Source organism: Arachis stenosperma, chromosome 1 (genome assembly GCF_014773155.1).
Source record: "Arachis stenosperma cultivar V10309 chromosome 1, arast.V10309.gnm1.PFL2, whole genome shotgun sequence".
Lineage (NCBI taxonomy): Eukaryota > Viridiplantae > Streptophyta > Magnoliopsida > Fabales > Fabaceae > Arachis > Arachis stenosperma.
The window spans coordinates 107856210-107869683 of record NC_080377.1 but is presented as its reverse complement, the minus strand read 5'-3'; the positions used below and the strand labels follow the sequence as shown (position 1 = coordinate 107869683).

The 13474-nt window shown below is 41.0% G+C and overlaps 1 protein-coding gene across 1 annotated transcript; it reads left to right on the top strand.

The window, feature by feature from the left end:
• LOC130983285 (uncharacterized) lies at nt 1-2488 on the top strand. The gene is made up of 7 exons (XM_057907506.1): nt 1-5; nt 91-187; nt 347-737; nt 849-958; nt 1367-1582; nt 1701-1793; nt 2084-2488. Exons 1-7 carry the CDS (start codon nt 1-3, stop codon nt 2486-2488), a joined length of 1317 nt encoding a protein of 438 aa, XP_057763489.1.
• Nucleotides 2489-13474: the final 10986 nt, after the last annotated feature.

The following is a 13474-nucleotide window of genomic DNA, read 5'->3' as shown; positions in this document are numbered from 1 at the left end:
ATGATGTATCATGTAATGTGCCTTATAGTGCTTTAAGCGTTTTTTTATGCTCTGAATATCATTTGTCTAATAATATTGTTTTCTATACAGGTTTGTAAGGATGCCTAGGAAACCAAGGTATAACATTATACGGGAACCCCCGAAAGATGCTGGAACTAATGCCGGTACTGAAGAGGCAACGATTAGTGTTTATGGTTAACATTTCTTGATGTAACCTTACGTGAAAATTATATGTCCTTCAATTGTATCATTGAACCGTATTAATTTTTCTCCCAGCAAAATAATTAGTTTATGAAATAAAATAATTCTCAATAGTAATTTGTTCTCTAAAATATAATTCTTAAAGGTTTCACATTGTGTTAAGGTTGAGTCTACGACTAGAGGAGCTCAGACATCACGGGAGCAACCACGTGATAGGGCTCCTCCGATTTCATCCACAGCTAACAGAGCTCCGACAACCCGTATGAATGAACCATTTCGTGCACCTCGCATCGATCATAGTAATGCACAGTCGAGTACTGAAAATGACCCTCAAACTCCAACGGACAACATAGAGACTCGGCATTGCGCTGAAGTGGCTGATCGTGAATTGGAGGATGAGGATTATGACCCAGAGGCGGATGAAGTTCCGTTGTTTGATGACCACATTGACGACTTGTTTGCTGTCCAAGAAGTCGAAGGTCAGCATAACAATAAGAAAGCCAAAGATACAGATTTCTGGGAAGTTATTGTTATCGGTAAATTTTTTTCCTTCTATTTTCGTAAACAGTTATCTTTATAGCCTGTTACTTCTATTTTTCTTTTGTGCAATGATTAGATAGTAATTTTGTTTCCCATACGCTTCTTAGAGGACGGCGTGAGAAAAGTTTCTAAGCTGAGCGTGAAGGAGGCTATAGCCCTCCCTTCCAATACAAAGATAGAACTGCCATTTAACAGTCAGCTGCAACCGATTGGTCAGGCGACAGGATTATTGAGTGATTTCATAGGGAGTTTGGGTGCGGATTATTTCTAGTTCTCCATACACTTAGACAGTTGGAAGCTGGTGAGCAAAGCAAAGAGGGAACATGCGTATGACATGCTTAAAGTACAGCTTTAAGCTTCTACAATTTAATCAATTTTAGTAGTCGGTTTTTTTTAAGATATTTTGCATGGGTAAATTATATGGTTGGTAAAATTTTCATATTGTGGTTTTCACATCATCATTTAAGCACTTCTCATTTATACGTAATTGCGACTGCTTGTACTGGATTTGAGGGTCATACTTTAACAATCTAAATTAGCCTGAAATGGTTGTGCCATTTCTTCAATTTATCGGTCTTATACTTGTTCGTTGGTCTTCGTTAATGACAATGTAAACTAATTGCAGCGGGTCTTTCACTATGAGGACGATGCCGGAGGAAAAATAAAGAGCGATATGTTGAAGAGGATAGGAAAGAACTGGAAGGATACAAGGAACCACTTGTTTCATATGTGTTACAAACAAATTCGGACTTATGAGGAAAATCTCAAGCATCACCCTGCAGGAATAGACAAAAATGATTGGAAAAAGTTCGTTGACTATCGCCTAAAAGAAGAAACACAGGTAAGCCTTGGTATATTTGATTATTTCCACCAAAAAAAACATGTGTATTATTATGTCCCTTTACATTTTATATTCAACATAACATTCTGATTTACATTCTTTTGTTATTTGTTCATAGAAAAAGTGTAAACAGAACGCTTTAAATCGGAGCAAGCAACTTTACACACATATTGGGGGCTCCAAAACATTGGCAAGAAAAAAAGACGAAGTGGTAATAAGTCATTATTTGCATTAAAAATTTTGATTAAGCCTCCTAAAAATGTTGTTGTTGTTTTCTAAATTGTGTCAATATCAACGATATAGGAGAGAGAGCAAGGAAGGCCCGTTGGTAGAGGAGAGTTGTTTATCATGACTCATAAGAAAAAAAAATGGCTCGTATATCCATTATGATGCGCGTGTTGTTAGTGTAAGTCATGTTTGACAATTTTCGCAATATATAGCTTACTGTATATATCGTGCTACTATTAACTTCTTCCTTTCGAATGTGTTGTATATTTGTAGGAAGCAATTGCGAATGTTGAAAGGCAGGATGGATCCTCTAAGCACCTTTCACAAAATGACTCGCTATCACAAGTTCTCGGAAAGGAGCACCCAGGACGAGTTCGTGTTCTAGGTGCTGGACCATGTCCCACCCAAGTCTTTGGTAATGCGGCTGGACAACCGTTGGGTTCTGCAGAGTCAAATGCAGAGGATAAGAGGATGATTGTAGAATTGACGGCTAAGCTAGAAGAAGAGCGGGTGAAGAGACAGTTAATACATAAGGTCTTGGGATATGTAGTCCAACAGTTAGGAGGCAATTTGCCAATTGAGATTGCTGTAGAGATGGCTTCTTTGGGCGGTACACTAGACTCTTCATGCGCAGGGCCATTTTCATCTGGCAATCAAGACCCACAACAAAAATCTTGAATTTCAATTAATGGTCTTACATACTGTTACATTAAAGTTGGTTTATTATGTTATGCTTACTTTATTCAACTTAAGCATTCTTACTTTATTTTGGATGATGTTATGACAATTTCGTTATATATGTTATGTTTGCATTTGTTTAATTTGGTTTGTTATGTTAATTGAGTTGTTTTATTTGGTTGCAATTTTTTTAAATTAATTAAAAAGTAAAAAAATTAAAGTTTAATAAACATAATTTCTCAAAATAGGCAAAAAATAGATAAGGTAAAATTTAATGGATAATTTCTGTTTGGCGGCGGTTTTGGAACCACCGCAAAATTATAACATGTTTCCTCTTGTTCGACATTTTGCGGCGGTTCGTAACCGCCGCAAAAGGGGTCATAGTAATTTTTTTCAACATATTGCGGCGGTTACTAACCGCCGCGAAACCCAAATTGTATTTTGTGACGGTTATTCTAGCGGTTACTTTAAACCGCCGCTATCCGTTTTGCCGCGTCCTATCTTCTAGCATTTAAGAAAACCGCCGCGAAATGTTTTGCGGCGGTTGAAAACCGCCGCTAAACAGCCCCAGTAACCGCCGCTAAATGGCGCTTTTGTTGTAGTGAATATTAAGTTATTAATGATGTATATTCATATAAATATATAAATTATTATTATAAATACTAAATATAAATTTTATTTTAATAAATACATTTAAAATTTTTAATGTATGAATTAAAATAAAAAATTTAAATTCATACTTATTTATTATGTATGTATTCGATCTACTGTGTATTGTGCATAATAAATCAAATTAACCTTATTTAATTTATATGTAAATGCCTAAAAATTAAATTTGTCTAATTCAATTTATATAAATCTGTTTAGAATATATATGTAACCAATTTTATTCAGGACATCTGTGTAATTTTGACTTCCAATTAATTTATTAATATAAATTATCCTTATTTTTAAATCCAATATATATTTCTGTTAGTTTTATTTTCTCATAAATTTACTCTTCTTTTAAACTTTTGATGATTCATTAATTACTTTATATTTATTGTGCTCTTCAAATTTTTTATAAAAAAATAAAAAATCTAAATCATCAAATTACAAAATATTAACAAAAATTATTTTTCCTTTTTAATTTCTGAATATAATTTAACTTTAATTACGATAGCATATTTTATCAAACAAAATAAAGCATATTAGATAATAATATTTTAATTTCTAAATATAATTTAATTCATTATTAACAGGAAAAATTAAATTCTAATATTCTAATATTTAATTATATGAATATAAAAAATGTAAACTTCATTTAATTTTTTTGGCCCACTTCGTAAAAAAAAAGTGGGACACTCTTGCATGTGAGTTTTGTTTTAGACAATGTCCTACTACTTGCTAGTTACATCTTCAATTATTATTATTATTATTATTATTATTATTATTATTATTATTATTATTATTATTATTATTATTATTATTATTATTATTATTATTATTATTATTATCCTTAAAAAGTCTTTTGCGAAAATTGCTTGGATCAAGTATACATATTTTTAGTCTAGACCAGTTGAAAAAAAATAAGAGCTCAACTTCCACAAAAAAAACCCAACTCAATTGTTAGCATAACTAAGAATAAATTAATCATGCTAATTATGTCCCTCCATAACATAAATATACTGCATTAGTTCGGACAAGTTCTTACCACTACTGATTTGATTGAGTTTTTGTCTCTGTTTCTCGTAGCAGCAACAACACGCGTCCCTTTTTCAATACAACCAATTCATTTCATACCTACTAAAAAAAAAGAAACTTCATTACAATAGTATTTTCCATAAAATTAAACTAATTAAATATTATGAGTATTATTAAAACTTTTTGAAAAGTTGGTGTTTGAAAAAAAATATAGCATCCCCTATCCTAAATTAATTAAGGAAAACTATAGGTAACTGTTACGGCCTGGCCCAGGATTCCCGCGGGTCAACCCGGCCCGAGCTCCACCCGACCCGGTTACGCGCCCTTCAACCGACCCGGACACGCGTCCTGTACGGCTCACACGCAACTATAGGACAACGTCCTTGAGAATATGGGCATGTCCCCATGAGGGGCCCACTACTGACATGTATATAAAGGGAAGATTGGCTCTTCCCCCGAGGTACGTCACCTTTTCTCCTATCATTTTCCCCCGCCTGCACACTAGCTGACTAGAGCGTCGGAGTGTCTTTGCAGGTGGCACCCCCCTCTTTTCCTTCACAATGGGAGCTCGGCTACGTGGCAAATCCGGGCTTAGCACAACCGCGAGTGAGGCGTCCTCACCCCGTCCCATAACCACCCGACCTGTCCGGCAACCGACTACCGAACATTGGCGCCGTCTGTGGGGAAGCCTTAATGGATGTTGTGCCGGGTCCCGGAGACCAAGGCCGAGGAGCCGGAGCGGAAGGGGCGGCCTCTGTCGCCTCACTAAGAGGACAACGAAGGTCCCCCCGACAACACACTGAACAACACACGAGGACGCGACCCTTCGGAGGAACGGGCGGCGACAGCGCCATAATAATGCAAGAGCTACATCACAGGGTCCAGAACTTGGAGCGGCAATTGGCCGACCAGGAACGTGACGGACGAACTACCGATCCCAGCTACACCCCATCCTCCGAAAGCCAAGAAAGAGACTCTTACCGAAGCCGTCTGCGACGCACCTCCGCATCCCGAACGGAAGCGGAGAGCACCCGGGAAGAATCCCCGATTCCGAGGAGACGGAATGACACGATAATCTACTCCCGAGGCAGGGAAACGCGCCGCACAACACGAGATCGTGAAGACGGGAGGTCCAACAGGACACGACAACCTGTAATAATGGGCACCACCCCATTCCACCATTCCATCCTCGAAGTTCGGTTGCCGAAGCACTTCGACAAACCAACGGACATGAGGTACGATGGAACTCAAGACCCCCTAGAACACCTCACGGCCTTTGAAGCAAGGATGAATCTAGAGGGAGTAGGGGACGAGGTGAGGTGCCGAGCTTTCCCGGTAACCCTCGCGGGACCCGCGATCAGATGGTTCAACGGCTTACCGCAGGGATCCATCCACGGGTTCTCGGACATCAGTCGTGCATTCCTCGCCCAATTTACAACACGAATAGCAAAGGCAAAGCACCCGATCAACCTTCTGGGGGTAACCCAGAGACAGGGAGAGTCGACCAGAAAATACCTGGATCGGTTCAACGACGAGTGCTTGGAAATCGACGGCCTAACCGATTCGGTGGCCAGCCTTTGTCTGACGAACGGCCTCCTCAACGAAAACTTTCGAAAACACCTCACCACGAAACCAGTTTGGATGATGCACGAGATCCAGACGGTAGCTAAAGAATATATAAACGATGAGGAAGTCAGTCGAGTCGTGGCTGCCAATAAACGGCAGTCCGGCTACAGCCAATCCCGGCAACCCGGTAACGGAGAAAGACTGAAGGGACAAACCAGGGAGGAGGCGCCAAGCAAGGCTCCCAGGTCGTTCCCCCGGGTCGGGAAATTCGCCATCTACACACCACTCACTCTTCCCATCATGGAAGTTTATCAACAAATAGCCGAGAAGGGGATCCTGCCGAAGCCCCGACCACTCAAGGACCGTACGAGAGGAAACAAGAACCTCTATTGCGACTACCACAAGGGTTACGGTCACCAAATGCAGGACTGCTTTGACCTGAAAGATGCACTAGAACAAGCGATAAGGGAAGGCAAGCTAGCAGCATTCTCCCATCTTAGACGCGCTAGCAGCATGCCCAAAGGATTGTTTCCCCCTCCCTAACATAGACGCGCTCGTCGACGCTGCGGCGGGCTACCGTTACTTGAGCTTCATGGACGCTTACTCCGGTTATAACCAGATACCGATGCACCGTCCGGATGAAGACAAGACGGCGTTCATAACGCCAGGGGAAACCTTCTGCTACAAGGTGATGCCATTCGGCCTGAAAAACGCAGGAGCAACATACCAAAGGCTGATGAACAAGATATTCCATGATCTTAGAGGCAAAACAGTGGAAGTCTACGTCGACGACGTCCTCGCGAAAATAACGCGACCTGACGACCTCCTAAAGGATCTGGAAAACGTATTCGCATCTCTCCGGCAACACGGCATGAGGCTGAACCCCCTCAAATGTGCCTTCGCCATGGAAGCTGGCAAGTTCCTAGGATTTATGATAACTCAAAGAGGGGTAGAAGCCAACCCGGAGAAGTGCCGGGCGATACTCCAGATGAAGAGCCCAGGATGTGTCAAGGACGTCCAAAGGTTGGCGGGGCGGCTGACCTCGTTATCCCGGTTTCTCGGAGCATCGGCAACAAAGGCCCTGCCATTCTTTAACCTCATGAAGAAAGGGATGGCGTTCGAATGGACACCCGCATGTGAGGAAGCCTTTCAGCACTTCAAGGAAATCCTGGTGATGAGCGGATAATTTGTATGCTTTTTGGCATTGTTTTTAGTATGTTTTTAGTATCTTTTAGTTAGTTTTTAGTATATTTTTATTAGTTTTTAATTAAAATTCACTTTTCTGGACTTTACTATGAGTTTGTGTGTTTTTCTGTGATTTCAGGTATTTTCTGACTGAAATTGAGGGTCCTGAGCAAAAATCTGATCCAGAGACTGAAAAGGACTGCAGATGCTGTTGGATTCTGACCTCCCTGCACTCGAAGTGGATTTTCTGGAGCTACAGAAGCCCAATTGGCACGCTCTCAACGGCATTGGAAAGTAGACATCCTGGGCTTTCCAGCAATATATAATAGTCCATACTTTGCCCAAGATTTGATGGCCCAAACCGGCGCTCAAAGTCAGCTACAGAAATTCCAGCGTTAAACGCCGGAACTGGCATAAAATTTGGAGTTAAACGCCCAAACTGGCATGAAAGCTGGCGTTTAACTCCAGAAAAGGTCTCTACACGAAATTCCTTCATTGCTCAGCCCAAGCACACCAAGTGGGCCCGGAAGTGGATTTTTCTGTCATTTACTCATTTGTAAACCTTAGGACACTAGTTTACTACTTATAGGATCTTTTGACATTGTATCCGTACCTGATGACCCCATAACATTTTGTACACGTTTCTTTCCACAGTATGAGCCTCTAAACCCCATGGTTGGGGGTGAGGAGCTCTGCTGTGTCTTGATGGATTAATGCAATTACTACTGTTTCTTATTCAATCATGCTTGCTTCGATTCTAAGATAACACTTGTTCTTAATCCATGAATGTGATGATCCGTGACAATCATCATCATTCTCAACTATGAACACGTGCCTGACAACCACCTCTGTTCTATCTTAGATTGAGTAGTTATCTCTTGGGTTCTTTAATCGGAATCTTCGTGGTATAGGCAGGACCTGATGGCAGCATTCAAGAGAATCCGGAAGGTCTAAACCTTGTCTGTGGTATTCTGAGTAGGATTCAATGATTGAATGACTGTGACGTGCTTCAAACCTGTAACCTACTGGGCGTTAGTGACAGACGCAAAAGAGGGATTCTATTCCGGTAGGGGAGGGAACCAAACCGGTGATTGGCAGTACTGTGACAGAGTGCGTGCATTAGCTTTCACTGCGAGGATGGGAGGTAGCCATTGACAACGGTGAAACCCTACATGAGCTTGCCATGGAAGGAGACTTGCGTGTTTGATGAAGAAGACAGTAGGAAAGCAGAGATTCAGAAGATGGAGCATCTCCAAAACCCCAACCTATTCTCCATTACTGCAAAACAAGTAACCATTTCATGTTCTTTTGCTTTTCACAATCAATCCTGATAATTTCTGATCTCCTGACTAAGATTTACAAGATAACCATAGCTTGCTTCAAGCCGACAATCTCCGTGGGATCGACCCTTGCTCACGCAAGGTATTACTTGGACGACCCAGTGCACTTGCTGGTTAGTTGTGCGGGATTGCAAAAGTGTTATTGCAATTTCGTGCACCAAGTTTTTGGCGCCGTTGCCGGGGATTGTTCGAGTTTGGACAACTGACGGCTTATCTTGTTGCTTAGATTAGGACTGTTTTGTTTTGTGGTTTAGAGTCTCTTAGTTGAGTCTAGTTCATATTCTAAGTTTGGTGTCAATTGCATGCTTTTGTTTTTTTTTTCTTTTAAATTTCGAATTTTTCTTGTTCTTAGTCCCTTTTTGATTCACAAAAGTTCTAAGTTTGGTGTCCTCTTTGTGTTTTTCCTTTAAAATTTTCGAAAAATTAGTGTTTGATTTTCTAAAATTTTAAGTTTGGTGTCTTTTTGTGTTTTTCTCTTTCCTCTTTTTAAAAAAATCAAATCTTTTTTCATAAAAATTTTTCAATCATATCTTCTTAATTGCTGTTTTCAAAATCTTTTCTTTACTAATTGATTCAGTTCTCAAATTGCTTTGATCTTATTTTATTTTTAATTTTCGAAATTATTTTATTTCCTTTTGTTTTATTTTATTCTATTTTAATTTTTTTTCGGTTATTTCAAAAAAAAAAATAAACAAAATTTATCTCTTTGCAATTATTATCATTTCCCTTTTGTCCATCATGGACTTAAGTGGAATTAATCAGTCCAAAAGGACTCTGGGGTCATATGCTAACCCCATTACAGCTGCATATGGGTAGCATCTGTATACCTCCCATCAAAGCAAGCAGCTTTGAGCTAAATCCTCAACTCATTATCATAGTGCAGCAAAATTGCCAGTATTCCGGTCTTCCACAGGAAGAACCTACTGAGTTTCTGGCACAGTTCTTACAAATTGCTGACACAGTACATGATAAAGAGGTAGATCAGGATGTCTACAGACTATTACTGTTTCCATTTGCTGTAAAAGATCAAGCTAAAAGGTGGTTAAATAACCAACCTACAACAAGCATAAAGACATGAAAACAGTTATCAGACAAATTCCTGAATCATTTTTACCCTCCAAAAAGGATGACACAGCTAAGGCTGGACATCCAAGGCTTTAAACAAGAGGATAATGAATCCCTTTATAGTGCCTGGGAGAGGTATAGAGGTATGCTAAGAAAATGTCCCTCTGAAATGTTTTCAGAGTGGGTACAGTTAGACATTTTCTACTATGGGCTTACAGAGAAAGCTCAGATGTCTTTAGACCGCTCAGCTGGTGGATCTATACACATGAGGAAGACAATTGAAGAAGCTCAAGAGCTTATAGACACTGTTGCTAGAAACCAATATTTGTACTCTAGCAATGAGTTCTCTTCAGAAGAGGAGGTCATGACAATAGTCACTGACTCTAATCCTCAAGAACAGATAGTGGAGCTTAATCAACAACTACTCCTGATGACTGAACAGCTATCAGAATTTAAAGAGATGCTCCATGAAACTAAAGTTGCTAATAAAAGCATAGAACTACAGTTGAATCAAGCAAAACAGCAAATATCTAAACAGATAACAGAGGAGTGTCAAGCAGTTCAATTGAGGAGTGGGAAGACCTTGAATAACACTGCTCAAAAGAGCAAAAAGCCAAACAAGGAACAATTGACAGAGGACAACCAAACCACTGTTCAAAATCCCTCTGAGGACAGTAAGAGCCCAGAGAGGAATATTGGCGTTCAAACGCCAGAGAGGGAAGGAAAACTGGCGTTAAACGCCCATTCCTTGCCCAGTTCTGGCGTTCAAACGCCAGAAAAGGGGGAAAAGTTGGCGTTAAACGCCCATTTTCCACCCAATTCTGGCGTCCAAACGCCAAGGGAGGATCAGACACCTGAGAGTGCTGACAGTAATCCCCTAACAAGGCTTCTTCAACCACTTCTGTACGGAATAAACCTGCAGCATCTAAGGTTGAAGAATATCAAGCCAAGATGCCTTATCCTCAGAAACTCCGCAAAGCGGAACAGGATAAGCAATTTGCCCGCTTTGCAGACTATTTAAGGACTCTTGAAATAAAGATTCCTTTTGCAGAGGCACTTGAGCAAATACCTTCTTATGCTAAGTTCATGAAAGAGATCTTAAGTCATAAGAAGGACTGGAGAGAAACTGAAAAAGTGTTTCTCACTGAAGAATGCAGTGCAGTCATTCTAAAAGCTTACCAGAAAAGCTTCAAGATCCTGGAAGCTTTCTGATACCATGCACATTGGAAGGCACTACACCAAGATAGCCTTATGTGATCTTGGAGCAAGTATCAATTTAATACCTGCATCCACTATCAGAAAGCTTGGGTTGATTGGAGAAGTCAAACCAACCAGGATATGCCTCCAACTTGCTGATGGCTCCATTAAACACCCATCAGGCATAATAGAGGGATGATTGTCAAGGTTGGGCCATTTGGCTTTCCAACTGACTTTGTGGTGCTGGAAATGGAGGAGCACAAAAGTGCAACTCTCATTCTAGGAAGACCTTTCCTAGCAATGGACGAACTCTCATTGATGTACAAAAGGGGGAAGTAACCTTGAGAGTCAATGAGGATGAGTTCAAGTTGAATGCTGTAAAGCTATGCAGCATCCAGACACACCAGAGGACTGCATGGACGTGACATTATTGACTCTCTGGTAGAAGAGATCAATATGGCTGAAAGCCTAGAATCAGAGCTTGAGGACATCTTCAAAGATGCTCAAACTGATCAGGAAGAGCCAGAGGAGGCAAAGGAATTTTCGAAAATTCCTCAGGAGGAGGATAAGCCTCCTAAGCCTGAACTCAAACCACTACCATCATCCCTGAAATATGCATTTCTGGGAGAGGGTGACACTTTTCCAGTGATTATAAGCTCAGCTTTAAATCCACAGGAAGAGGAAGCACTGATTAAAGTGCTAAGGACACACAAGACAGCTCTTGGGTGGTCCATCAGTGATCTCAAGGGCATTAGCCTAGCTAGATGCATGCACAAGATCCTATTGGAGGATAATGCCAAACCAGTGGTTCAACCACAGAGGAGGCTAAATCCTGCCATGAAGGAGGTGGTGCAGAAAGAGGTCACTAAATTACTAGAGGCTGGGATTATTTATCCTATTTCTGATAGCCCCTGGGTGAGCCCTGTCCAAGTTGTTCCCAAAAGGGAGGCATGACAGTGGTCATAATGAAAAAAATGAACTGGTTCCTACAAGAACAGTCACAGGGTGGCGCATGTGTATTGACTACAGAAGACTCAATACAGCCACCAGAAAGGATCATTTCCTTTACCATTCATAGACCAAATGCTAGAAAGACTAGCTGGTCATGACTACTACTGCTTTTTGGATGGCTATTCAGGCTACAACCAAATTGCAGTAGATCTTCAGGACCAAGAGAAAACAGCATTTACTTGCCCTTCTGGCGTGTTTGCCTACAGAAGGATGCCTTTTGGTCTGTGCAATGCACCTGCAACCTTTCAAAGGTGCATGCTCTCTATCTTCTCAGATATGGTAGAGAAATTTCTGGAAGTCTTCATGGATGACTTTTCAGTATATGGAGACTCATTTAGCTCCTGTCTTAACCACCTATCACTTGTCCTGAAAAGATGCCAAGAGACTAACCTGGTTTTAAACTGGGAGAAATGTCACTTTATGGTGACTGAAGGAATTGTCCTTGGGCACAAAATTTCAAGCAAGGGAATAGAGGTGGATAAGGCAAAGGTAGAGGTAATTGAAAAATTACCACCACCTGCCAATGTTAAGGCAATCAGAAGCTTTCTGGGGCATGCAGGATTCTATAGAAGGTTTATCAAGGATTTTTCGAAAATTGCTAAACCTTTGAGTAACCTGCTAGCTGCTGACACTCCATTTGTGTTTGACACACAGTGTCTGCAGGCATTTGAGACCCTGAAGGCTAAGCTGGTCACAGCACCAGTCATCTCTGCACCAGATTGGGCATTGCCATTTGAATTAATGTGTGATGCCAATGATCATGCCATTGGTGCAGTGTTGGGACAGAGGCATAACAAACTTCTGCATGTCATTTATTATGCTAGCCGTGTTCTAAATGATGCACAGAAGAATTACACAACCACAGAAAAAGAATTACTTGCAGTGGTCTATGCCATTGACAGTTTAGATCCTACCTAGTGGGATCAAAGGTGATTGTGTACACTGACCATGCTGCTCTTAAATACTTACTCACAAAGCAGGATTCAAAACCCAGGCTGATAAGATGGGTGTTGCTTCTGCAAGAGTTTGATATAGAAATAAGAGACAGATAAGGGACAGAGAATCAAGTAGCTGATCATCTGTCCAGAATAGAACCAGTAGCTGGGGCGTCCCTTCTACTGAGATCTCTGAGACTTCCCAGATGAGCAACTCTTTGCCATCCAGGAAGCTCCATGGTTTGCAGACATTGCAAATTATAAAGCTGTAAGGTTCATACCCAAGGAGTACAGCAGTGTGCAAAGAAAGAAATTAATTTCAGATGCCAAATACTACCTTTGGGATGAACCATATCTCTTTAAGAGATGTACTGACGGAGTGATCCGCAGGTGTGTACCCAGAGAGGAAGCACGAAGGATCCTATGGCACTGCCATGGATCACAGTATGGAGGACATTTTGGAAGTGAGCGAACAGCCACTAAAGTTCTCCAGTGCGGCTTCTACTGGCCTACTCTCTATAAAGATTCCCGAGAGTTTGTGCGTAACTGTGACAGTTGCCAAAGAGCTGGTAACCTGCCTCACGGATATGCCATGCCTCAACAAGGAATATTAGAGATAGAATTGTTTGATGTATGGGGAATTGATTTCATGGGACCATTCCCACCATCATACTCAAACACTTACATTCTGGTGGCAGTGGACTATGTATCTAAATGGATAGAAGCAATTGCTACACCCACTAATGATACCAAGACTATGCTGAAATTCCTCCAGAAAAACATTTTCAGCAGGTTTGGCGTCCCCAGAGTGCTAATCAGTGATGGGGGCACTCATTTCTGCAATAAACAGCTATACTCTGCTATGGTTAGATATGAAATCAGCCATAAAGTGGCAACTTCGTATCATCCACAGACTAATGGGCAAGCTGAAGTCTCTAACAGAGAGCTAAAAAGAATCCTGGAACGGACTGTAATGGCCCGAAGAAAGGATTGGGCAAAGAGCT